Source organism: Rattus norvegicus, chromosome 10, assembly GCF_021556685.1.
Source record: "Rattus norvegicus strain SHRSP/BbbUtx chromosome 10, alternate assembly SHRSP_T2T, whole genome shotgun sequence".
Lineage (NCBI taxonomy): Eukaryota > Metazoa > Chordata > Mammalia > Rodentia > Muridae > Rattus > Rattus norvegicus.
This window is the reverse complement of record NC_141543.1, coordinates 98,845,037-98,872,010: the sequence shown is the minus strand read 5'-3', so window position 1 is coordinate 98,872,010 and position 26,974 is coordinate 98,845,037. Positions and strand designations below refer to the sequence as shown.

Genomic DNA, 26,974 nt, shown 5'->3' with positions numbered 1-26,974 from the left:
TGGAACTTTGGGCTGGAAAAGTTCCTCAGTGCTCAGAGCTCATGGACTGTTTTGGGGGACCTTAGACAATAAAGCTGAGAGCAGGCCGTGAGCAGGGTTCCTCCACACACGGTCTTCCCATCGGCCAGCTCCTGTCATCTTCCAACCTGAGTTCCTGCCCCTATTTTCCTGGAAGATGGACTCCAAGCTGTGGTGTGAGTTAACCCTTTCCTCCCCATGTTGTCGTGCTGTTTTCACAGAAATATAAACCCTAATGAAGACACCAATAAGTTGGCACTCAAGTGGAAGAGGCAAGCAGTAAAGATAAAGACATTTCCCACTCAAATTCCAGTTTCTCTTCATCGCTAAATTTCTTTGCATGCAAAAATCAAGTTACATTGAAATTTATAGTTCGAACACAAAACAGAACCCAGACCTGCTTCAGTTCCCAACCACATTCTCAGACCTGAACCTGGAGCCCTGTTTTCATCACTGTCCTAATGATGAACAGGCTGTGTGTGAGGTTAGAAGAGCCAGGCAGTGACCCTGCCACCAACTAGCTCAGCACGGCGATTATCTTGCCTTGTGTTTCTGAGCTGTCCACACAGGCATTTCAGGACGTGAGAGAAAACACAACATTGCCACTTCATTTCTAGCAGCGACCAGCAGTGTAGAAAATGGCAGCTGAATTTCCATCAAGTTCCTGCCCTCAAATTCTTTGCTGACAAGAACTCTGCACTAACGGTAAAAAAAACACTGAGGGGGAAAAATAAATTATATATATATATATACAAATAAAATAAAATCATATATATATACACTATGTATATATAAATATATAAATAAAAATAAAATATATATTTGGCTGTAAAGAAGACAAAGTAGCTAGAAGCACTAACTACTCTTCCAGAGGACTTGGGTCAATTTCCAGCACCCACATGACAGCTCATAACCCATTGTAATTCCAGTCCTAGACAATCCAAATACCGTCCTCTGGCCTCTGTGGGCACCAATCATGCATGTGACAGACAGGCATGCAGGCAAAAGACTCATACACAAAAATGAGAATAAAAAATAAAAATAATGTTGAACAAAGTTAAAAGTCACTGAGAGGGAACGAGTATGTTATGGCCATCCTGCTTTCATGACTCAAGAACCCTGCTAGGGCTCACATCATATGGAAACAAATACAGCTCTACAGCAAAAACCCTGGAACAAAGGAGGAGCACGTATGCAATGACAGCAGTTTTCAGAATAAGAAAGCTAGGTGTAGTGGTGCACACCTTTAAACCCGCACTCAGGAAGCGGGGCCAGGAGGACCTCTGTGAGTTACAGCACAGCCAGAGCTACATGGGGAGAATTGTCTCAGAAAAAAAGAGGAGGGGGAGGAAGAAGAGGAGGAGGAGGTTGGAAAGATGACATGGTAGTTAATGGCCATCTTCCAAAGAGCCAAGGTTCAGTCCCCGTACCTCACTGGACAGCTCAGAGTTGCCTGTGACTCAGTTCCACTGAAAAGCACCACCACACCCATGGCATGTGAGTGTGCTGGCACGTGCGCATGCACACACACACACACACACACACACACACACACAAAACAACAATAATGAAAAATAATAAAATTATCAAAGATAGAATCAGGGCTAGCAAGATGGCTCAGTGGATAAGGGCACTTCCACCAAGCCTCGCAATCTGAGTTTGAGCCCTGGAGCCAAGGTAGAAGAAAACTGACTCCTGACAACTCCCCTCCACAAGTATTCTATGACACATGTGTGCCCCGCACCCAGTCTACTTGGGCCTTTACCTGCTGAGCAATCGCCAGCCTGAAAACAACTCTTCTGAGTGCCCACTATAAGCTAACTGAGCGCCTCCTCAGGTCCTCAGGCTCATCGAAGGAAGGCACACGAGCTCCATTCTCTAAATGCTGCCCCATCAAGCCACAGGTGTTAAGACCTCTACCCAAGCCACAGAAACAGTAAAAAACCAGAATTCCCAGCCAGCTCGGTGTGACATCACCACCACTCTTCTTCCAGAAGCAAAGTACACTTACAGCGGTCAAAGCATCCCTTCTCTTCCCATCAGACCCAAGTCACCTTCATTTCTTTTGCTCATCATCTGTTAACAACATCTCTCTTAACTTTTTATTACAGACCTTTAACTTCTGCTACTGTGGATCCTTAACACTTACAAAACTGTTATGGGAAAACAAAACAGGATTATAAACCACTACACTGAAAACAAACTTCTGAAACAAACTCCATCTGGATGCCAGACAGGAGTTCGTTCTCTTTTATTTCTACAACCTCACCCTCCTCCTAACTCACGACAGCACAGCTCTGAAGCTCTGTGTGTGTGGTCACAGCTGCTCACCAAGAACTGCCCAGGGTTGAGTTCTCACTACACGGGAAATACTCACCATCCAGTCCTTCATCATAAGACCTGCCACACTCTGTGCTTTATTTTTACTTTACCTACTGACATGTCTATTTGACTATGGAGATTAACATTTTTTTGTTCCTACTGAGAAAATGACAAAATTACATGCGACCAAATAAAACATAAATGGAACCAAACAAGGCAGAAAATGAGATAAAATGAAGTCAAGGTTATGTTAGCACACGAAGAAGACACCACCTAACTGCAAAGCTTGGCACAAATGTAACGAAGTGAAGGGCAGGCATGGTCACACACACTTGTAATTCCAGCACTGGGGAGGCTGAGGCAGGAGACTTGTAAATTCAAGGCCAGGCTGGGCCACTTAGTGAGACCCTGTCCCAGTAAAAAAAATAATGAATGAATGAACGAACATATGTTAACCTCAACTTACAAGGGGGAAAAAGAGAAAGGCAGAACAATTTCACCATTAACACCCTAGTGTCTACTCATGAGAAGAAAACTATTCCAGGGTCTACTGGATGGGTCACATGGTACTTGAAGATAAGTATCCTCCACATTATGGTCAGTTCCCGTTAGCACAGGAGCAAATTTCATACAGCTCACTACCTAGTGTTATTAACGAAACCCTTAATCATTTGTTAAATAAATTATGCCTCTGGAGCCACAGAAGTGTGGGCTAACTGCCCTTTCTGTTGGATGCAGGCATCGAACTTAGAAACGGGTAGCAATACACAAGGCGAATTAGCTGCAGTGTCAAGCACACGGGGCCTCTGTGCTGAAACCAGGGAAACTCCCAAGCACCACGCCCATCCTGTGGAGACGCCCTGACCTCCTCAATAGTGGCAAAGGCACACACTGACTCAGGGCTGATACTGAGGGCTTCTCCTTCAAAGACAATGTATGAGCATCAGCAGAGCTAACTGAACACTCAGAAGGAAACAGAAACAGACACTGTAGGTATGTAGGCCATTACCAATAGAAAGACATTCTAGTCAAATACTGAAAGGTTTAGTTATGCTAAAATCATCTTACTTGACCATGAAATTGCTAGATCAAAACAAACCTAATTACCCACTCATGTAAGTTAAGTGAAGTGGCCTCAATGAGAGATTTACCTGGCCACTGACGGAGGAGACCAAGGCCCAACCTGACCCATTGTGTGGCCATTACACAGTGAACATGTCAATTAACATGGGAATTTTTCTTTTGTATTCCCTACCTCTCTGTGGAATATTTAGGGGTCAATACATATCTTTTAACGTTGCCTTCTAATACATTGTACCAGGGAAAGTCTGAATATTACCTTCTGTAGAAGCTGCGTCAATCATTACTCTTTGCATGAGTACTGGCTCCAATCCAAAGTCGAAAACTATGGTTTGGCGAAAAGTTCCAAATATTTCTGTGTTAAATGCTATCCCGACTTTATACACGTAATGATCTAATCCATTTTGGGCCATCTCTCCTCCTATCCATTCTTGACAGTTCTCGGGGACTTCTTGTGATACCTGGGCAGTACTATCTCCGGCAGATATGGCAATGATACTAAAATGAGGACGATGAGCATCATAGAGCAAGGCTACCCGACACAGCATTCTTGCAGGCTACAAGGAAGTTAAAATAATGCATTGAGTACAGGGGTGAGAATTCAGTTGTAACTGGGCTCTTCCATGAAAATACTCCCAGGAGGGCCTGCTACACCCCATGTTTCTAAGGTACTATGCTCACAACAAACTATGCTCACAAGCTATTTAAGAAAAAAAAGTTAAAATAATAATAAAAAACAAAGACAAAACAGAATGGTTAAAGCAAAGTTTCTAAAATGGTAATCGTCTGCTCTGTCACCAGCCTCCCTGGACCTTCTGTGCACATTCACCTTTGCCTATGTAAAATCTGCCACCTTAGGTCAACTTCTAAGTATGTAGCCTCACGCAGGAAGCATTCGCAGGAGGACAGTTACCCCTGCGAGCATGGGATAGGGTTCAAGGCTGAAGCTAAACGTTCTTAGACTCTCCATCTCAAGATGTAGATGGTCCCATGAAGAAATGCCACCAAAAAGGACAGAAAACTTCTCCACCAAACATGCTCATTGAAATGTTAACCCCACTCCGATCTTAAACTGCACCTTGTGGTTTAGGAGGAGAAGCAGTGCAGAAAATGTCTCATACTGAGAACCCTCTCCCTAGAGAGGGCTCGGGATACAGCTCAGTGGGAGATCATGTGCCTATGAAACATAAAATAAAAATAAGACAGAATAGGGGTTGGGGATTTGGCTCAGTGGTAGAGCGCTTGCCTAGCAAGCGCAAGGCCTTGGGTTTGGTCCCCAACTCCAAAAATAAATAAATAAATAAAAAAATAAGACAGAATAAAGACACACTACTACAGAATTTCTGACTTCATCAAATGAAATACAAAAATAGGCTTTTTTTTTTGAAAAAAATCTTAGAATTGCCAGATTAAATAATTAAATTATCAAATAGTTTATTGTAAGCCATGAACCCCATCCTATGTTGCAAGCTTAGAAGGTAATATTTGTCAAACTTCTTCACCAAGTAATTAAGAAAGTGTCCTACATAGCTAAGTGGATCTTACTTCAAAGTGGAGAAAAGTCTATTTAATGAGTGACATATAGAAACCCACTTTGACACAGTGCAGAGCCTATATAAAATGCACTCAGAACCAAACACTTCAACACTCTCTCAGCACACATTTCAAGGTCCATTAGGCTTCAAAAACAGAACAAAGCTGGTGTTCTTTAAATAGCACGCGCTTCATACCTTACAGGTCAGAGCAAAGGTCCATGTCTGGTGGGACTTTTTGGTGTTGACGGTGACTGACAGGTCAGGGCTGTGCTCCACCTGGACTCCCTCTAGGCATTCGCTAAGCTGAAAGCAAAAGAGACTCCAGTTACGGCCTGAGGTGGGAACATCAGTGAGAACCCAGCAGAGCAACAAGTGTCGGCGAACGCACAGACAGCAGCACAGACAGGGTGCTCACCACAGGGTGCCGGGGTGCCACACACTCCCTTCCCGTCATTCCTCCAAGAGTGACATGTGATGCAGTTAAATAAGACAGAGAAAATTAACTACAGACTGAGAACCAAAACCTCCCTGAAGGAAGGTCATTACTGTAGGAGCTACAAACCTCCAGGCAAAGGTTCATCTTAACAAACGGGCCAGCTTTGGTTACTACACACGTCCTTAGCCAATTAAAGAAATGCACTGCGCTTCAGCACAGGAGAGAGCAAAGCAGAGGCAGCACCCTGTTTGGAGCAAAATCAGAGGTCATCTGTACGTACCACTTTCTCAGGGGACAGTGAGCTCATCCACTTTTCTATCAAGGTCTCCATGTAGCTGCCTGAGAGCTGTTTGTTCTCACTCTGCTGCTTCAGTTTTATCAGCCGCGAGGCATATCTCTTCTGCCATTCTGCTAGTTCTTCCTGGGAATGTGCTGAAGTACACTGGGCACCGTACCTACAGATCCCTTGCTCTAAAAACCTAGGCAGAATGGGAAAGACTGTTATCGTATACTTCATTCAACAGGTTAAAGATAACTTCCACCATTTAACCTCTGCCTCCCCAGTAACAAGACAAACATCTTCTGAGAGGCAGGGTTTATCACTGTCAAGTTCAATGACAGGAGTAGAGGGTGACAGACCAACATTCATGACAGTCAAAGTGTCAATCTGCAACCCAATATCCACCGACTGTTCTTAGAAACATGGTGATCTTAAAGGACAATAATATCTTGAGACGCTTCCCAGGAGAACACATGCTTCCTTTGTGTTCTGTTAGTTCCTTTCAGTGCAGAATCTTCCTGAAGCAACACTGACATCCAGTGGGCTAGCTGTTCACAGCCATGATCTGCTTCCCCAAACTGCCTGAACACACTCTGTGTACACGGAACTGCACCGCTGTGACCCCTTTACCTTTCCCTTCTAACAGAATGCTTCTTCTCTATTACTCCACTGAAACTACTAGCTAATGTTAAGTTTCAAATACATTTAGAATAAATGTTTTATAGTTAGAGTCACAAATTCATTTATCAGTTACTCGGTTCTTTTCAAGGGGTAAATACAGAAATATTGACGGCCAAGGACACAGAGCTAATAGCCCCTTCTGAAGTGACCATGAAACACGTGAACCTAGAACAATGCTGCTGATTAAGTTCTTGTTTGCTTCAAAAATGTGCAAAATAATGTATTTGCCTGTTGTGTATACAATCTGTCTTCACATTTCAGGGATGTGTTGTTCTCTATTTCTAAATTATTTCATTCCTTATCCATTGAGAGCCCTGGCTGCTTTTCCAAAGGACACAGATTCAATTCACAGGCCTGGACTGGCAGCTCACAACTGCCTATAACTCCTGTCCAAGGAGAGAATCCAACACTGTCTGTGGGAGTCTGTGGGAAACAGGCACACACGGTACACAGACACATGCAGGCAAAACACTCATACACACAAAAATAAATTTTACAAAATTATTTTCCTCTTTAAAAAGGGGTTCTATTCTCATCTAGACTCTAATTCTCAGGTTTGTTTTCTAAAGGATCACATTCTCTCTCCAATAACTTGGTGCCACTGAGACCTGCAGGGTTTACTATTTCCATTCCTTAGTTCTACTACAGAACCAAGTGGCTGTCCTGACCGTGTCTCATCAGAGCACGTGTCAGACTCCGGTCACTATGCCACGCAGTTCCAGGCAGCAAAGTCTACGGAAAGCCCCACCAGCCACTCACTCTCTCAGAAGGAACTGAAGAGCTCATCTTTAAAATGAGACTTTGGTTTACTGTCTACATTTTATGAATAATTAATTAATTATTTATAATGATTACATAATTAATTCTGAAAATGCTTAAAATTCAAGGTACTTATAAATTCCATTTATAAGAATTACATGGGGTTGGGGATTTAGCTCAGTGGTAGAGCGCTTGCCTAGCAAGCGCAAGACCCTGGGTTCGGTCCCCAGCTCCGAAAAAAAGAAAAAAGAAAAAAGAAAAAAAAAGAATTACATGACAGCATTTTTTAAAGAAAAGTTATTAAAATAGTGGAATATGACTGGTTTTGTGCTCTTTCAGTTTATAGGAACTAATTTCATCTCCAATTTACCACATCTAAGTAAATTCCACACTAAAAAGAGCCGCAATTAAATTCAGCCAGCATAAAAGACTTCTGAACCAAGTATTAACAGGCTACATCTACACACCGCTGTTTGATACCACAGTTTGCATCGGTGTAGTGCTGACCCATAGCTTCCATTGCAAATAGGAAACAAACCATTTCCCTTGAACATTATCCTTTTTTTCACATGTTATCTTCATTGAATTTAAATTACTGCCTTCAAAAAGTGAAGGAAAATTATCTATCCCTTCAAAAGAGCCATGTAGGGGTTGGGGATTTAGCTCAGTGGTAGAGCGCTTGCCTAGAAAGCGCAAGGTCCTGGGTTCGGTCCTCAGCTCCGGAAAAACAAAACAAAACAAAAAAAAAAAGAGCCATGTAATTTGTTTCAAAACAACTCCTTACATTACCTTTTACACAAGGTGTACTCCTCACTGCTGGTGATCCCCCTGGGCGGTGGGCGGAAATGCCAACCATTACAAGACCCTAGGGAGGAATGCAGACATAATCACATCACATGAGGCTACCACACCATTCCAATACCTTATGTCTAAGACACACCGCTCCACACGTATCATCCAGACGATATGAAAAAGACCCAGCAAAGGGGCCGGGCCCCTGCTGGCAAAGGCCATCACCCAACAGCTAAAGCAGGTTGGTGGCCTGAATCTGATCTGGCAGGAGGTGGGCTTCTCTCTGCTCGGAGAACTCAGGAGAGAGGCTGGTATGTGTCATTCTCAAGCATGGATGCGTGTCTATGAGGAACTCCTTCCGGACTGAAAACTGACCGTCCGGGAAGGAGGTCTTGTGCACAGACTCCACCACTGACGCTGACTGAGAAGCTCCTGAAGATCTGTGTGGGGCACGTCCCTTAAACACTTTCTCAGAGAAATGAAGCTCAAACTCTTACACATACATAGGAGCTAAGTGTGTATATTTCTCAATTCAAATGACTTGATGCATTTAGATTAAGTCCAAATAAGCTTAGCAAAATAAGGCCTAGGAGAGAAAGGGCAGGCAGCCATTTTCTATTTTCACAAGTATGTCCCCCACCTCTCCTCAGGAGACAAAAAAAGATATTCTGCCAGGCTAAGCTTAAAAGTTGTGCTTCAGCCACGACAGGGAAATTACTAAGCCTTAATAAATACTCCTTCTAACCCCGACTACAAAGATGAAGCAGCTGAGAAGCCAGTGTGTGCTCTATGCCAGTCACTACCATGGAATGAGCACGGCAGGGCCAGCTGGGGGAGCAGGCTCACTGTACACACCTGCGATCCAAGCACCTCGGGCTCAAGGCCAGCCTCAGCTACAGTTATCTTAGGAACAGGTCCCAGAGAGAGAGCTGCTTTCTCACACCTACTTCTAAACATTTATATTCTTTCCTACATTTCCAATTAGAGGGAATGCACTTCCCAGCAATTCTTCAAAAAAGAAGCAAAGGCTGGAATAAGAGTTGCCTGAACGGATACTCGCAGCTAACCACTGAAAACAGGGTCCCCAATGGAGGTGTTAGAGAAAGGACTGTAGCAGCTGAAGGGGTTTGCAACCCCATAGGAAGAACAACAATATCAACCAACCAGACCTCCCAGAGCTCCCAGGGACTAAACCACAATCACAAGAGTACACATGGAGGGACCCATGGCTCCAGCTGCATATGCAGCAGAGGATGGCCTTGTTGGGCATCAACGGGAGAAGGGACCCTTGGTCCTGTGAAGGCTCCCCCAGTGTAGGGGAATGCCAGGGCAGGGAGGTGGGAGTGGGTGGGTGGATGAGAGATGTGAGTACCCTCACAGAAGCTGGGGGGTGAGGGGAGGCGATATATAGCAGGTATTTGGAGGAGAAACAGGGAAATGGGATAACATTTAAAATATAAATTAAAAATGCAAGTAAAAAAGAAGAGTTGCCTGAAGTTATAACAATATTTAGTGCTTACCTTCATCTAAGTCTTCCACATGACAGCCAGAGGGGGCATTACTTGTTGCTGTCTGCAATTTTTCAAATAAGAGATATAAGATTAAAATAAAAAAGAAACTGACTGATGCTGGTTTAAATTTGAGCAGTTTCAACATTAAAAAATAAAAGATGGCTGGAGAGAGGGCTCAGCTGTAGAGAGCACTTGCTGCTCTTACAGAGGACCAGGGTGTGACACTGCCAACATAAGGTGCACACACACACACACAAGGTAAAATAAAAATAAAATGAATATTCAAAATATTAAGGAATAATAAAGAAAAATCTGTCTATGGGAAGTTTTCAGTAACAATTTTTGTTCTTTTCTGTTTTCTGCCTTACGACTGACAAATTCAACTTTGCAATGAAGTTGGATCAAAACCACCTTCTACAGAAGTGTCTGCCATTGTGAGGGTACTCATGAGCATGTTTTTAAAAGATAACCCAATTGTTGATAAAACAAATTGAATATCATGAGTATATCAAAACAAACAAACCAGGATGAAATACTTATGCTACGAGCACTGTAGGTTTCAAAAAAGATTCACTAAAAGATCACTCCTAAGTTCCATGATCAAGGTCTACACAAAATGAATACAGAAATAATATCTGAACTAGAAGGACATCTATGTTAACAAGGAGGAAAGCTCACGGGGCCTTAACTCTAGACAAAGACCTAACTACTGACAACTGAGGGATGCTAGAAGTGAGAGAATTAGCCTCCCTCGGAACGAGCCTACAGACTGGTTATCCAAAACCTGAAATCATATACACACAAGCAACAGAAACGGAAAATAGAAATACAGGCCCTAAGTTTGAGAGTGAGCAAGAGCAGGTACTTAGAAAAAGTTGGAAGAAGGAAAGGGAAAGGAGAAAATGATATTATATTTTAACTTCAAAAATAGATGGCCCAAAGTACATAAATAAATACATAAACTAGAAAATCAAAATAAAAACCCTTCTATCTGCCTGGATGAGCTGTGCGTTTTTACATGAACGGCTGGTCCTGCCTTCCATATGTCCTGCAAGTGCTTCCCCAGGGCACTTCTGTCCCTGTTGACTTATCATTTTCAAAAAAAGTAAAAATAAAAATCTTTAAGCCACAGATTTCCCTGTTGCTTAAAAGACATGGATGATTTAAAGATTATCTTGTCCCTGGGTTCAGTCCCCAGCTCCGAAAAAAAGAAAAAGAAAAAAAAAAATAAAGATTATCTTGTTTGAATTTTCAGGGTTGTGATTTGCAACTGCATGGGATTATCAAAAATTAAAATTTCCCAAACACTTATTTTTTATTTATTTTTATTTTGGGGGACCATAAATAACTAATAAGGAATGGGAGTCGGAGAGATGTGACTCCGTGTACAAAGGGCTCGCTATACAAATGTGAAGGCTCCCAGAGCCCAGAGTTCAGACCCCAGAACCTATGTAAAAACGGCAGGGAAGCACAGTGACATCCTATAATCCCAGCAGCACTCAGGTGCAGGAACGAGGGATCCCAGAGACACCTGGCTAGCTGACCAGCCAGGACTGACATGCTCCAGGCTCAGCAAGAGACCGTGCTTCAATAAACAGAGAATAATAAAAGAAGATATCTGACATCAACCCGAGGCCTCCACATACACAATCATGCCCACACATCCATAGGGTGCCCACACATGTATGAATACACGTACACACAAAGCACACACATATAGACATGAGGAGGAAGAATAGGAGGAGGAGGAGGAGGAAAAGGAAGAAGAGGAGGAAGAAAAAGAAGAAAATTATAGACAGAACAAAAGACCTGGGGATGCAGAGAAGACCTGAAAAACGTGCTCTGAGGAGGATGGGATCCAGCCTAATTGCACAGAAGGTCCTCTTGTCACCTTGCATACTGGCTGACACCACTACAATGTTCAAATGCTAACACGCACAGAATGCTCACTAACTCAACTGGGTTTGATGGGCCCAAAGAGACCTCTGAAATGGACTCACCTCTGTCTCTGCGAGAAGTGTCTTGAGTCTTGTCAAATCCTTCGTTACCATCCCATTCTGAAAGGGTGAAGTGAAGACAGGAAACTATCAGTGTGCCAGTCTGGCTCTCACAGCTCAGCTCAGCTCAGCTCATCTGTGGTCACCACAGCTCTCCTGTCCCTTTCTCCACACTGCCACTCTGTAACTAAGAAGCTGCATGCAGCTGGGGAAAGGGAAAGGCCTCACAGGAACAAAGACTCACTTGTCGCTCCTGCTAAGTTCACATTCTGCACTCCCTGATGTACCAGTGTAAAATAATCCCAGCACTTGGACAACAGAGGCAGAAAGATCTCTGAGTTTGAGGCCACCCTGGTCTGAACTCTGAGTTCAGAGTTACATAAATGAGACCCTGTCTCAAAAGGTATTTTTTTAAGTTCCATAAAATGGTTGCCAAAACATTAGAAAAACAAACCTAAATCCATCCCTGTGCACAGGTGCTAACGGGTTGTCTGTATATGGGAAACTCGGAACTCAGTGGTTATCCACAAGTCAGAGAACCAGAGCGTCGGTGTAGTGCCTAAAGATGGACCGTTCATTTTTTGATTCTTTATATTCAAATTTGAAAATTAAAAGCAAGTTACTTTTCACTGATTTTAAATTTAAAAGTCCAACAGGTAAACAGTAAAATAACTAACTTACGAAGAAAAACTGATGTACTTGAAAAGTCTGGGAGCACCCAAGCCTGAGGCCAGCCTGGGCTACATATACAGACACTTCGTCTCCGAAAGCACTTTTCTCTGGCTAGGGAGGCGGCATGCGACTGTGACCCCAGCTCAGAAGCAGAGGCAGAAGTCTGTCTCTGGTCCAGGTCTCCACAGACTAAAATGAGACCCCACCTCACAAGAGGGAAAGAATACACAACTACATCTGGACAGCCATTTAGACATGGCTGCATCGCTTTGCTGTGCCCACACGTGTGGTCTTGTGAAATCGGAAGCATCACCAAATTACCAAGTAGTTTAGTGCACAGGAATTCCTGCCAAGTCCACTCACCCCATGGTGAGTCCGTAATATTACACTTCATAACACAATAAATACATTCCTATTATTTCTCTATTGTCACCAGCCGTGCTCTTGGTTTTCAAAATCCCCACCGACCGACTTAACTCGTAATCGACAGAGAATTTACACTGCTTGGTAACTCTATACTCTCTTCTTTCTCTGTTTTCATTTTGATGCCTGAAAATACCAGGAAACTTGTAGCAGGTACCAACTGGTGGGAAAGTTCCTTCTTCCAAATTCCTACAAATTATCAATTCTATGAAGCTGCAAAAAAGGAGCACTTCATTATAGCAAAAAATCTAGAAAATGTATGTATTTAAAAAATTATCAAGTCTAAATACAACTAGATAGTTCCACAAAGTAAATATATAGTAACACAGGTACATTTCCAGGTACTCAGTTTAAGCACATTTAGACATGTTATAAAGTAAATAGTTGAAGTTATGAATGCTGGCTAGGTTCAGTGGCACACATTCTGTGAGAAGTGGCAAGAGGACTGTGAGTTCAAGTCTCAAAAAACCAAAAACTAAGAAGCCAGGTGTGGGGGCTCACATATGCAATCTCAGCATTCTTAAGGTTGGAGCAGCAGGATCACTCTCAATTTGAGGCCAGCCTGGGCTACATATTAAGATCTAGTTTCAAAAACACAAGACCAACAACAAGAACCCTGTAAGAAATAAACACATACCAACATTTTTTAAACCCAAAGATGTTTCAGCCTCTGCTCAACATACCTTTTAAGAAGTAGTGGCATGAGATTTTAATCCCAGTACTCTCGGGAGGCAGAGGCAAGTGGACTTCTATGAGTTCAAAACTAGCCTGGTCTATAGAGTGAGTTCCAAGACAGTTGGGACTACACAAAGAAACCTTGTCTCCAAAAACCAAGAATCTTGGGATTTTCATGAACTTTGACATCCAACAGAACTACACAGTACACTAAATATACACTCATTTGCTCCTACTCTCCTGAGGAGTCAAACTTGAGCGTTTGCAAGCATTCAAACCCATGCTCATCCACGTACCAGAGACTCCCCTGACAGTGACTGGGCAAGGATGGAGGACACAGGCTGGAGCTTCCCCTTCAGCTGCATGCAGCACAGCACTGCCCGGAAGGCGCTCTCTCCCTTGGCCAGTCCTTCCCCCAGCACTGCCAAGGAAGAAACACACTGTTAGCCATTTTCTTGCTTACAATAGAAAGACATCCTAAGTGCAGCTTTGTACATGCTAAAAAAGTAACTCCAAACAGAAGAAAAAAGCAGGAGGCACTTCCTAAGTCATGCCCGCAAGGACAAGAAGGAACGTGGCAAAGAATGGGTGAACCCTACTACAACTGCCAGCATCAAAACCTAGAAAGATGGCCTCTAAAGCTCTCCAGTGGGCAGCTGGGTAAATACTTATCAGGTCCTGTGGCCCGCGGGAGAACCATATCAGCGCTCAAGAGAGTAGAGAGGATCTTTAATACACCCCACACAGAGAAAAGACAAGTATTTCAGGCCAGCTCTCCAGATCACTCCACCCTATATGCGTGCCTCGGAATACCACACTCACACATGGGTGAAATAATTGTAAATTAAACAGAAAGAAAACAAGCAGTTGATATTTTTAAACAGGCTCTAGTAGGGGATGACAGTGCACTCCTACAGTTCCAGTTAAGCAAGAGGCTGAGGAAGAGGACAACTGAAGCCACCTGGTCCCAGCAAAGAAAATACTAAGACCATTTCAGGTAAAAGTACTTGCTATGTAATTTCAATGCCCTTAGTAGGACCTAGTGGACTCCTTAGTAGAAGGAGAGAACCAACTTCCAGAAGTTTATATACGGCCTCCACATGTGTGGCTTCATACACACACAAATGCACATTAAATTAAATTCTTTTCCAAAAAAATATTGTTTAATATATTAAACTAAATGAGGGCTTTTAAAACTGCAGACTTATTAGTTGACTAGATCTTGCACTGCTAAAATGTTAAGAGAAACTGTGAATCCCAGGCTGGCTGTGGCACAATCAATAGAGGGCTTGGCAAGCACACATAGAGCTCAGGACCCCACACTGCACACGACAGTGGCGCTACCTCCACTCCTGAGGCAGGAGGACCAAAAGCCCAGGCTTAGATTCACCAACATAGTGAGTCTGAGGGAAGGAGGCTGGGAGAGGCAGAAGGAGACAAAGAAGGAAGGGAAGGAGGGAGAAATCTCAATATTGGATGTTTCTACATAGTTAAAAAATAGCCTCTAGGGGCTGGAGAGGGAGCTCAGCGATTAAGAGCTTGTTGTTCTTGCAAGAGACCTGAGTTCTCTTCCCAGCACCCCCAAGAGGACTAGTAACTATCTGTAACTCCAGCTCCAGGGGATCCAACACCCTCTCCTGACTTCTCCATTACCAGGTACGCACATGGTGCACAGACACACATGAAGACGAAACACTCATACACATAAAAAGTAAAGCATATAAATCTTTAAAGATAAAAAAAAAAAGTCCTAAGTTAGCTTCGTCAGGCAGGCAGGCATGGCGGTGCACACCGCAATCCCAGCAGGCAAGGAAGGGCAGACAGGTAAACCTCTGAGGCTAGCCTGGTCTACATAGTAAGAACGCTTTAAAAAAAAGAAGAAGAAAGAAAAGAAGGGCCTTCATCATGCTGTTAAGATTAACTAGATCCAAATATCAATGGTCACAGAATGTACTACCTAGTCTATTTGCAAGACTTCATAAATTTAATACAATTATAAGTGTCACAATGAAGTGGATTCCTTTGCAAGAAAATAATTTGCTACAAAAAAATACTCTCAAATTGAACTTGGTTATAAGCCGTTTCCAAGCAGTGTCCCTCTATGAGTAAGTAGGTCCATAGCGTACTGTACTGTGTAGTCGGAGGGTCTCTGCAGGACGGTTGATTTCGGTGGAGCTGACTGTCCCCCTCACTGTACTGTTACATTTCATCACACAATTCACACAACACTAGTGAAATCCTACATAAATGTTTAGCATGATCTCGTCATTTAAACAGTGCTCGCTCACTGCTCATGCCCTCCGACTGCTGTTAATACTTAGCTATCTACAAAGTAGATAGAGCCTTATAACCATGACAGTTAATGTCAGACATTTCCATCCCAGAAAATTCAACACTGTCCACGCTAGTGTTCTTTTTTTAAAAAGATGTATTTATTTATTATATATGAGTACACTGAGGCTGTCTTCAGACACACCAGAAGAGGGCATCAGATCTCATGACAGATGGTTGTGAGCCACCATGTGGTTGCTGGGAATTGAACTCAGCACCTCTGGAAGAGCAGTCAGTGCTCTTAAAACACTGAGCCATCTCTCCAGCCCCTGTGCTAGTGTTCCTACTTATCATATTATTGAATTGTCCAGAAAGATTTCTATTTTTACTTTTTTTTTTAAAAAATTATTTATTTATTATATATGAGTACACTGAGGCTGTCTTCAGACACACCAGAAAAGAGCATCAGATCCCATTACAGATGGTTGTGAGCCACCATGTGGTTGCTGGGAATTGAACTCAGGACCTCTGGAAAAGCAGTCAATGCTCTTAACCATTGAGCCATCTCTCCAGCCCTCTATTTTAACTTTTTAAAAGTAACTCTGTAGTTAAGTGTGGTGGTGTAGGCTTTTAACTCCAATACTCTGGAGGCTAACAAAAATAGAGCTCTGCAAGTTCAAGGCCAGCCTAGTCTACATAGCAAGCTCTAGCCAGCCAGAGCTACATAGTTAAAAAAAAATTAAATAGAAATAAATAAACTAGGGCTGGCGAGATGGCTCAGCAGTCAAGAGCGCTGGCTGCTCTTCCAGAGGTCCTGAGTTCAAATCCCAGCCCACGTGGTAGCACACACCAGTCTATAACTCCTATTTCAGGGATCCAACACCCTCACACAGACATACATGAAACACCAATGCAAAAATAAAAAAGCCAGTTTAGGGCCTGGAGGTGAGACTGTCATCAAGCCTGATGATATGAGTTTGATCTCACAGTCTGACATGATGGAAGGAGAAAAACCAACTCCTACAAACTGTCCTCTGAGCCAGGTGGTGATAGCCCATGGCTTTAATCCCAGCACTTGGGAGGCAGAGGCAGGATTTGAGACCAGCCTGGTCTTCAGAAGTAGTTCCAGGACAGCCAGAGCTTATTACAAAGAAAAACTGTTTGAAAAAACAAAAAAAATAATAGAGAGAGAGAGAGAGAGAGAGAGAGAGAGAGAGAGAGAGAGAGAGAGAGAGAGAGAGAATTGTCCTCTGACCTTCACATGTATGTCATAATGACCAATGCTATGCCAGGGGTGTACATGCACACAAGCTCAAGTCCAAGCAAGCACGTATATGCACACAAACACACACAAAATAATTCTTAAATGTAACTTTAAAAGAAAACAGAAAGCAAATAGTTAACACCTGAACATTTGATCTGCGGATACAGCCCAATTGATCCAGTGCTTGCCTAATGTACAAGGCCCTCCCTGATCAATCCCTACTCCACACACACCTCCTGGCTGTAGAGGGGTGGAAGCAAAAACATGACAAGTTCAAGGTCATCTTCTGATACATAGCAAGTCTGAGGCTATATAAAGACATTAATAAAAAGATTTGAAAGCTGGACTGTGGGGTTGGGGATTTAGCTCAGTGGTAGAGCGCTTGCCTGGCAAGCGCAAGGCCCTGGGTTTGGTCCCCAGCTCTGAAAAAAAAAAAAAAAAAGAAAGAAAGAAAAAAAAAAGAAAGAAAGCTGGACTGTGTTTGAGGGGAAAGGAGGTCCCTGTGGGGAGTGAGAAAGTTCAGCACCATAAAGACAGGAAAGCATAGGAGTGAGCAGCTGTGGAGGAGTTTGCTTCCAAGAGACCTCTGCATTCAACCCCAGAACCCACACAGAAGGACAGGACCATATCCTACCCCGTCCTCTGAATCCACATGCGATCATCAAGTGTGTGTGTTTTTAATGGTAAATCACAAAACTGCACTGAGCGCCTCTCTAGAGCTCAGAGCCTGCGCAGACTTGCCGCTCTTCCTTCCTGGGACTCTCCACTGCACTAGCATTTGAATGTCTCAGAATTTATCAAAATCGTGTTTCCTTCCTTCCTTCCATCATGCAGACAAATAGCTGTACCAGCTTTTCGTTCAGTTGTTTATCTTAAATGCAATTTAGTTTATGTCTCCTGGGACTGAAACGAGGACCAGAGCGAAGAGGAAAGCCAACAGTCCAGAGCCCTGCTCTCATGTCGTGACACCATCAAGCCGCGGCGATGCCAACCACTCAGTCTACCTTTGCTCTCCTGAAGAAGAAACCTAGGTGTGGCCTGGTGCACAATTAAAACTTATCTCAGGGGTTGGGGATTTAGTTCAGTGGTAGAGCACTTGCCTAGGAAGCGCAAGGCCCTGGGTTCTGTCCCCAGCTCCAAAAAAAAAGAACAAAAAAAAAAAAAAAAAAAAAACTTATCTCAGCTATAATCACAGAACCTGAGAAGAAAAATGACATTAAAATAGAATCTTTAGCACTGATAAAGAAAACTGGGGGTTTCTGATGGTTTTTGGGGGTGGGGGTTAAAATTCCATGCCAATAAACTTTCTTCCCACCAACCCAGGGGAGGCGCAGCAACCCCCGCTGAACATGAAGGGCGGGCACTGCACAGCTCACCTCGCCGACCACCAGCCCAAGCTCCTATCCCGTCTGTCCTAACTCTGGGTTACATCTGAATACTTCTGGATACACTCGACGCTCTGCACTGGACACTGGGCGACTCTAAAGAAAAACTCATCTCCCTGTCAACAACACTCAGGTCAGGGCTGACAGCTTTCAACTAGTCACAAGGACACAAGACCTTTGCAAGTTACCGACAAAGAGAAAAGTTGTCCTAACCTTGACAGACAGTAACAGCTGAACTTTTTCTGCAACAGGATATTAATTTCCAGTCTTTCGTGAAGGAGCTTGGTCCAAGGAAAGCACTGACCTAAAAATTCTTTAGAAAAATAAAAATACCAGAAGAGCTAAACTGATAAAGTAATCTGCTACCTGGACACAATCACTTTTAGAGTCACTACTGCAAGGACTGAATCGAATTTTTTAAAAAATCCTAAGGAAGGCAATACGGGAAAGTCTCTTGCTACACAACTGCTTAGTAACCAGAGTTTGACTTGGAACACATTAAGGTATAAGGAAAAGAAACAACTCCACAAAGGCTCCACAGGTCCTCTGACTTCCACAGCACACCACAGTACATGCCACACTCATGCATCCCACACACACAGCGATCAACGTTTTAGTTCTAAGCCTAGCATAGTGGCCCACATAGGTACTTAGCACTCAGGAAGCTGAGGCAAAACTGTGAAACTCTTGAGGCCAATCTAGACTACACAGTAAGTACCAGCCATGCTACAAGACAAGACCTACTATGTCTCAAAAACACTAAACCAAGGCTGGAGAGATGGCTCAGCAGTCAAGAGCACTGACTGCTCTTCCCAAGGTCCTGAGTTCAATTCCCAGCAACCACATGGTGGCTCACAACCATCTGTAATGAGATCTGATGCCCTCTTCTGGTGTGTCTGAAGACAGCAACCAAATACTCACATACATTAAATAAATTAATTAATAAATCTTTTTTAAAAATACTAAACTATTGGGCTGGAGAGATGGCTCAGCGGTTAAGAGCACCCGACTACTCTTCCAGAGGTCCTGAGTTCAATTCCCAGCAACCACATGGTGGCTCACAACCATCTGTAAAGAGATCCGATGCCCTCTTCTGGTGTACCTGAAGACAGCTGCAGTGTACTTATATATAATAAATGAATTAAAAAAAAAATACTAAACTATTTTAAGCATGTATGTGTGCATTTTGTTTTGAGCTCTCTTCGCAGGACTACAAAGATGGCTTAGCAGGTTAGCATACTTGTCACCAAGTCTGACAACTGTTTTATGCCCTGGAACCACATTGTGAAAGGGGAAAACCAATTCCTACATGTTGTCCTCTGACCTCTACCTCCACACAATGCCATACAATCAAATATCTACAGTTCAATGTCAGCCTGGTCTACACGCTAAGTTCTAGGCCAGCCAGGGCTACATATTAAAACCCTGTCTCAAATAAATAACATAGAATCTCTTCCTAAATATCAGCCATTTTATTTTTTTTTTTACAAAAATTCATTTGCCACACAATGATTCATAGAAATTTGTGAAAAGGACAGTGTATAGAAACAGACCCAGGGGTGCTGGCGAGATGGCCCAGCAGTTTGGAGGACTTAGGACCCAGGTATGGCGCCCAGAGCCCAGACGGCACCTCACAACCATGTATAGTTTCAGTTTTAGGGGATCTAATACCTTTCTCTGGCCTCAGTGAGCCTCACGTGGTGTACATAAACTTACACAGGTACACGCATACACATAAAAGTAAATTAATTAATTAAAAAACACAAATTCGGCTGGCATTCGAATGCCTTTAATCCCAACATTTGGGAGGCAGAGGCAGGCAGGTCTCTGCGTGTTTAAGGTCCAGCCTCATCTATATAGTGAGTTCCAGCCTGGTTTAAGCTATATAATGAGACCCTATCGTTTAAAAAAAAAATGAAGGGTTTCACAGAGAGACTGATCATCGGGTAAGATCACTGTTTGCTCTTCCAAAGAACCAGGGTTCAGTTCCCATCACCCACATGGTGGCTCACAACCATGTCTAACTCCAGTTCCAGGGAATATAATGCCCTCTTCTGACCTCTGTGGGCACTAGGCATGCACACAGTACACATTCATACATGAAAAAGGAAAAAAAAAACACTCGTACACTTTTTTTAAAAAATTAAAAGAAATCAAACAGACTCAAAGAGAATGGAAAGCCTAAATCAAGTTACTGGACAGAGTTGAAAGGGTCATTTGTTACGATGTCTAAAGTTATGACATCAGCAAACTAAGAGCACAGTGGCGAGTATCCCACCAAGTAACCACACAGTTCTCCTGCGCCTGCCAACCTTGCCCATGAGAGGACAGCGGCTGGCAGCAGTTTCTGTGACACTGGATGGCCTCTGCAGCACTGCCCTGCAGATGCTGCCTTCATGAAAACATAAGATGGCGGGACTTGCACACTGGCCCTAATCCCTTCAGTGCACCCCAACTGCCCCACTGTGTACGAACAGGAAATAACCTGACACCTAAACTAGCTAATAACACAATTAACAAAAATGCTAACCTGAGTCCCAACTCTCCGAACCCTGTACACGGTTCTGAAGCCATGCACATGCTTCAGTAAAGCTTTTACTCGTGGCACTGTTAACACAATATGTGCAAAACAGCCTGTGAGAGCTGGGCTGTGGTGGCCATGCCTTTAATCACAGCACTCAGGAGGCAGAGGCAGGCAGATCTCCATGAGCTCTAAGACAGCCTGGTCTACAGAGAAAGTTCCAGGACTGCCAGGGCTACACAGAGAAATCTTGTCTTGAAAAAACAAAAACAAACAAACAAGCAAACAAACAAGCCTGTGTATGTGCCCAGGGCAGGATAAGACACCACGGCTTAAAGTATCTTCAACTGCCTTTTCTTCACTAAAGACCCTAAACTTCCAGAGACACACCCACCATGTGGCCACAGCAAACTGTGACAGTATTGAGTAACCAAATGAAAACACTCTCTGAAGAAAAGCTGAGTTGAAAAGGGCTTTTTCTATCCTGAAACGCCCTTCTCTTTCTCGGTTCAGAAGTCAGTGTCTTGAGATCTCTGCTGCAAGCTAACAAGGGAAATTTTCAATCTAGAAAAGGCTTCGCTCAGGTGCAGGACTGGTTCTGTGGTTAATTCGCTCACCTTTGACTGTTCTTACTAGCTAGCTCACCAAAGAAGACTGCAGACACGCTGCCTCTCCTCTGAAGTGGAAACTCAGGGTTCTTTGGAGAGTCAGTTGTGTTAGATGGGTTTGATGAGTCAAACACATAAAGGAACGTTTCATTAAAGTGAACACAGGTGAAAGACTAAGGCAGACTCGGAGGGAACATTTTGCTGAAGCAGACCCAGGAGAGAGGATGTTCTGCTAGAACACAAGAAGTACATGTGATGGAAGATCCTTTGCTAATGACACACATTGCATAGTTGAGCTCCATTTGTCGGGACCCCATGCACTCCGCCAGACTGGATGCATGTGCTGAGGCAAGGCACGTGGAGGGCACATGATGTTTGGACAGTACAATAGGACTTGATGGAGTGAGGGAAGACAGAGCATGGCTTGCTAGTACAGCTGGCTGTGCAAGGCTTGCAGGTCTCGAGTCTTCGTTGATCTTCACTTCCCTGAGAAAGACGCAGCAGAGAACTTCTCCTGATGTTCTTGCTGGTCCCTCCTGCTGACTCCAGCTGAGGCTGAGGCCTGGCTTTCTCTGCTAGGTCATGTCACCACCACTGTCGTTAACCTGACTCTACTGAACTGGACTGTGGGTGTACCCTTGAAGTGTTTGTGAGTGGATTGAGCTGCCGCTGCCTGCTACCCTCTGAAGTGAACTGCACAGCAGTTCCAGACAGCACAGACAGGAGTTGCTCCAAAGAACCTTTCTAAACAGGTCCACTTCCCCCATACCCTTTCTTTTCCACTACCTCTGGTGGGTGGTGAGCTAAAAGGGAGGTTAAAGAGTTTAAAAACCACGACTAAAATAAGTTTTGAAATAATTAAAGTTACAGTCTTCTGTGTCTGCCCTGTAAGAGAAAGCTCTTTCAAGTGCTAACACTGACTTCACTCCCCCTGTCACTGTGGTACAACACTTACTGAGATTTCACAAGGCAAGGTGTGCTCTACCTTAAACTTCCGCCATGTAAAAATACAATTTCAGGTCTGAGGCTGTAGCCCACTGGTAGAAAACTAACCCAACAAGCACCAGGCCTTGGGTATAACCTCTAGTCAGTCAGTCTGTCTGTCTGTCTGTCTGTCTGTCTGTCTGTCTCTCCCTCTCCCCCTCCTCCCTCCCTCTCTCTCTCTCTCTCTCTCTCTCTCTCTCACACACACACACACACACACACACACACACACACACACACACACTATGAGATCAGCACTAATGAGTACCCAGTCAGCACTGATATGACATTTCTTTTACAGTATCATTCATAAGTAAGCACAAATAGCTCAGACCTGTAACCGCATCTCCGTAGCGAGTTCAATACCAACCTGGGCAACTTGGCGAAAACGTGTCTCCAAAAATAAAGCTAAAGATTTATGTACAACTCTAGTTGTTTAATTAACAAGTCCCCTGAGAAGAGTCACTACGAACATGAGAATCCTACACCAGAGGCCACCCTGGTTCACAGTTTATCTCCTCCACGTTAACTCTAAGCACCAACATCAGAGCCTCGACTCTAAACACTAAGCCTTCACATATCTTCTCATTCTATAATCTAAATACAAGTCCTGTACATCAGGCTGGTGAGACGGCTCAGTGGGCAAAGAAGCTGCCATCAAGCCTGAGTCTGACCACAGAAGGGAAGGTGAAAAATCCACACCCCACAAGCTATTCTCTGCTCTCCACAAGCACACTATACATGCACATGTACAAATACATGGAACAGAACTTTTAAAATTAGCTTTATGTACAAATATTAACAAACATTTGGGGGAAATCGGACTGAAAGACAAAATCCAATTCCATAAAGCCTTCAATTCTTACTAAGAGATCAAAGCTGAACCACTGGTAGTCTCAGCCTGGACAGACCTCAAGGGCACTGAGTGAGTGAAAACCATTCCAGGTAAAACATGCTACAACTCTGCTTACACAACACCTGCAGAATGACACATGCCAGATGAGAGTGGCTTGTTGCTGGCATGGGTCAGAGGTCAGGAATGGCAGTGAGTGTTGAGTGTGGGACAGTACACAAGGTCTTATGGTAACAGAACACTGTGCAGAGGTTGTTGGTGGCTACACGAATCAGCACATGACAAAAGGCACGTGCTATACACACTCGTACTAACACTAATTTATTGGTTTTGGTACAGTACTAGAGTAAGAGAAGTCAAAACCATCATGGAAAAGTATTCGAAGCGTACATGCGACCTCTCCTTATAACTTACCAATCTATAATTGTTTCAAATTAGAAAAACTTAAATTCTAAACTCCTATTGGAGAAAAAAATAAAGCTTTCGGCCTAGGAAATGTCGTTTTTTTAAAGGCAGGTGGAGAAGTAGCTCAGTGGTAAAGACACTTGATGTAAAAGCAAGATCTGAGTTTGAATCCCCAGCACCCAGAGAAAAGCCAGGCATGGCCACACAGGCCAGTAACCCTGCTGTGAGGGAAGAAGAAAGGAAAATCCCAGAAGCTCAGCAGCAGGCAGGACTAGGCAAACAGCAAGGGTCAGCTCAGGGAGCTGGCTCAGTGGTTAAGAATAATTGCTCTTCACTTGCTGCTCCTGCAGAGGACCCAAATTTGGTTCTCAACACCCGGTCAGCCTAAAGCCCCAGGGGATCTAGCATCTCTAGCCTGTAGGAGGGGCAGAATATCAGCATTCAATTAACATACGCACATAAACATTGTGGTGATCTGATTAAGAATGGCTCCCATAGGCTCACAGATTTGAATGCCTGGTCACCAGGGGGTGGCACTATTGGAAAGATTAGTGGGTACTGGAGGAAGCATGCCTCTGGGGGTGGGCTTCAAGGTTTCAAAAACCCATGCCTAGCACAGAATCTCAGAGCCAGAGAATCAGGATATAGCTCTCAGCTACCTCTCCAGTTCTATTTCTGTCTGTGTGCCACCGAGCTTCTCACCTTGACAATAATGAACTCTAACCTCTGAAACTGTAAGCAAGTCCTCGATTAAATGCTTTCTTTTCTAAGAGGAGCCTGGGTCACGATGTCGCTTTGCAGCAATAGAACACTGACCAAGATATACATAACTGAAGATAGCAAAATAAAAACAAAAAAGAAAATAGTTTAGGGCCTCTAGCTTTTTATTTCTAGAATAAAAGAAGTGCTTTTCTTTTCTTTCTGTGTTCTTTTCCTGGTTGTTCAGCATGTAAAGCCCTGAAGTAGACACATGACAGATGTGGATCCAGACAGCAGCATGGCTTCCCACCACTGTCTCACATCAAAGCCACAGTTCAGCTCACAACTGCCGCTGTGCATTAAACAAGCTGACTTATCACACACAGCCAGTTTCCATGGCTATAATAGAGAAGACAAGAGGGTTAAATAAAACAATGTATTTCAGAGGGTCTGACCTGAGATATTGTGATTAAACACTATTATCCTATCAACTAAATATTTTTCCAACAAAGCCATTTAATTACCGTAGAAACTACAGATTCTCCCTGACTTACAATGTTGTCCCAGTCTGATAAACTCAGTGCAAAGTACAAATAATGTACACCAAAGTGCATTTAACTTTTCTCCGCTCTGGTAAGCTGCCTGTGATTCTGTGCACCCTAATTAAACTCCCTGAGTCAACCGCAAGGAAAAAGGAAATGGCAGGGGCGTGGAGGGGGCCTAGCCAGTCACATGGAAAGGATCTGCTTCGTGGGAGAAGACAGTGTACCGGGGTTAATACGATCAGAATACATCAGATACACATGTGAAGATGCCATGATGACACCCATTCCTATGTGTAATTAATATATGCAAATAAAACACTTTTTCTGAAGTACATTTAACGGCTGGAGAATCGGCTCAGGGGTGACGAGCACACACTGCTTGTCCAAGGCATCTGAGTTCGGTGACCAGCCCCCCACCCCCATCCCCTACCCCTCCAACCCCCACCCCCACCCCCAGCCCCACCCCCCACCTCCCCACTCCCACTCCCTACCCCTCCACCCCCTGTCAGGCAGCTCATCACCCCCTGCAGCTCCAGTTCCAAGGGGGTTGGCATGCCCCCTGCACTCAACTCATAGACCCACACAGACACATACACATAGACATTAATTAAAAAGTTAATATTTTAGGGGCTGGAGAGATGGCTCAGCGGTTAAGAGCACTGACTGCTCTTCCAGAGGTCCTGAGTTCAATTCCCAGCAACCACATGGTGGCTCACAACCATCTGTACTGTGATGCTGAAGAGTCTGAAGAGAACTACAGTGTACTAACATATAGATAAAATAAATAAATCTTTAAAAAAAAAAAGTTAATATTTTAAGTGCTTTAAGGGCTGGGAATATAGCTCATTTTAACTCCAGGACTGTGTACCTATATCTAAATTCTTCTGAGAAGAGGATCATTCAGTAACCTGCCAATTTCTTAGGTCCCCGGCTAGCTACCTAACAGGAGGTGCTGCTTGCACCATCACTGCTTCAGAGGTCAGGTGTCACTAACATGAACTTGCGATGGTGGCTTTTTAGCTTGAAAAAACTCATGGCTAGGATTTCAGAACTGTATACCTGATGTTTATAAAAATCAGGGTTCAACTCAAATATCACAAATCATTCAATTTGTTATTACACGAAGTCCTAAGGGGCTAGAAAGGTGACTCAGCAGGTAAAAGTACTTGATGCCAACATGGCGATCTGAGCTCCATCCTTAAAACTCACGTGGTGGCCCTACCAAGTTGTCCTCTGGCTGGCCATACCACACACAGGAGCACCCATACACCCACATGTACATGTGTGTGTACACACACACACACACGCACACACACACACACAACACATACATTTAACAAAATTCTAAGTTTCCTGTATAATGAAATTTTCAAAAGCACTGGAATCGTCTCATTATGTGTTCCCATCCCATTTTACATTCACATAATGAAAACCGATCTCACTACATCACTTACCCGGCTTCAAGCCAGAAGGAACCCAGCAGCACCCTGAGTTTGTTTCAAGTCTCTACACTTTCTCTACACATCTTATTTCTTTTTCTTTTCTTTTTTTTTTTTCAGAGCTGGGGATCGAACCCAGGGTCTTGCACTTGCTAGGCAAGTGCTCTACCACTGAGCTAAATCCCCAACCCCCCACATCTTATTTCTTAACTGAGACATAGCACAGACCCTTCTTTATGAAGAACTGACAGCTACTTCCTAAAGTTGAATTCCACCTTCAAAACTTTATAACTTCTTGTTGAGTTCCAATTAAACAAGTCAGCTATAAAGATTTCTTAAGAGCAACCAAGTAACCCTGACTATGGACTGGGTCTCAAATAGCAACAGTCTATTTTGTTAGATGAACGAAATACTGTGCTGGCGCAGCATGGCCTCGTTTAGCGAGACACACAGAAACACTGAGAGGTCATTGTCTCCTGGTCTACAGTTACTTTAAAACATTTCAAAACACAGGGCCAGCAAGATGGCTCAGCGGGTGAAGGTACTTGCGGCTGAGCCTGAGAACGTTGGCTCACTCAGGCCCCACATCCCACATGATGGAATGAGAGAAAGAAGTATAGTAAGAATTATTTCAAGAATTATTTGCACTTCCTCCAGATGCAAGTTACTGATGGACTATCTACCTACCGCACCAGAAAATCATTCTGGAGCTCCTTGGGATCAAAATAGAATTTCATAAGAACATATGAATAGAAAGAAGAAAACCCATGGCAACCGTAAAGGCCCTGACACCATGTGTGCCAAATTAGTATATTCTGA

At 43.6% G+C, this 26,974-nt stretch overlaps 1 protein-coding gene across 15 annotated transcripts in view; it reads right to left on the bottom strand.

The window, feature by feature from the left end:
* The window catches only part of Helz (helicase with zinc finger), a 145,081-nt gene that overhangs the window by 85,529 nt on the left and 32,578 nt on the right, over positions 1–26,974 (bottom strand). For all 15 annotated transcript variants that reach the window (XR_015630449.1, XR_015630448.1, XM_087570853.1 and 12 more), the window contains 7 exons: positions 13,478–13,602; positions 11,415–11,471; positions 9,424–9,475; positions 7,901–7,976; positions 5,672–5,870; positions 5,151–5,258; positions 3,680–3,977 (listed from right to left, as the gene is read on the bottom strand). Coding sequence is in view for 13 of the 15 variants with exons in the window: in XM_087570844.1 (XP_087426970.1) it covers positions 3,680–3,977; positions 5,151–5,258; positions 5,672–5,870; positions 7,901–7,976; positions 9,424–9,475; positions 11,415–11,471; positions 13,478–13,602 (915 nt within the window). In the remaining 2 variants the exon portion in view is untranslated. The remainder of the gene's footprint in view (positions 1–3,679; positions 3,978–5,150; positions 5,259–5,671; positions 5,871–7,900; positions 7,977–9,423; positions 9,476–11,414; positions 11,472–13,477; positions 13,603–26,974) is intronic.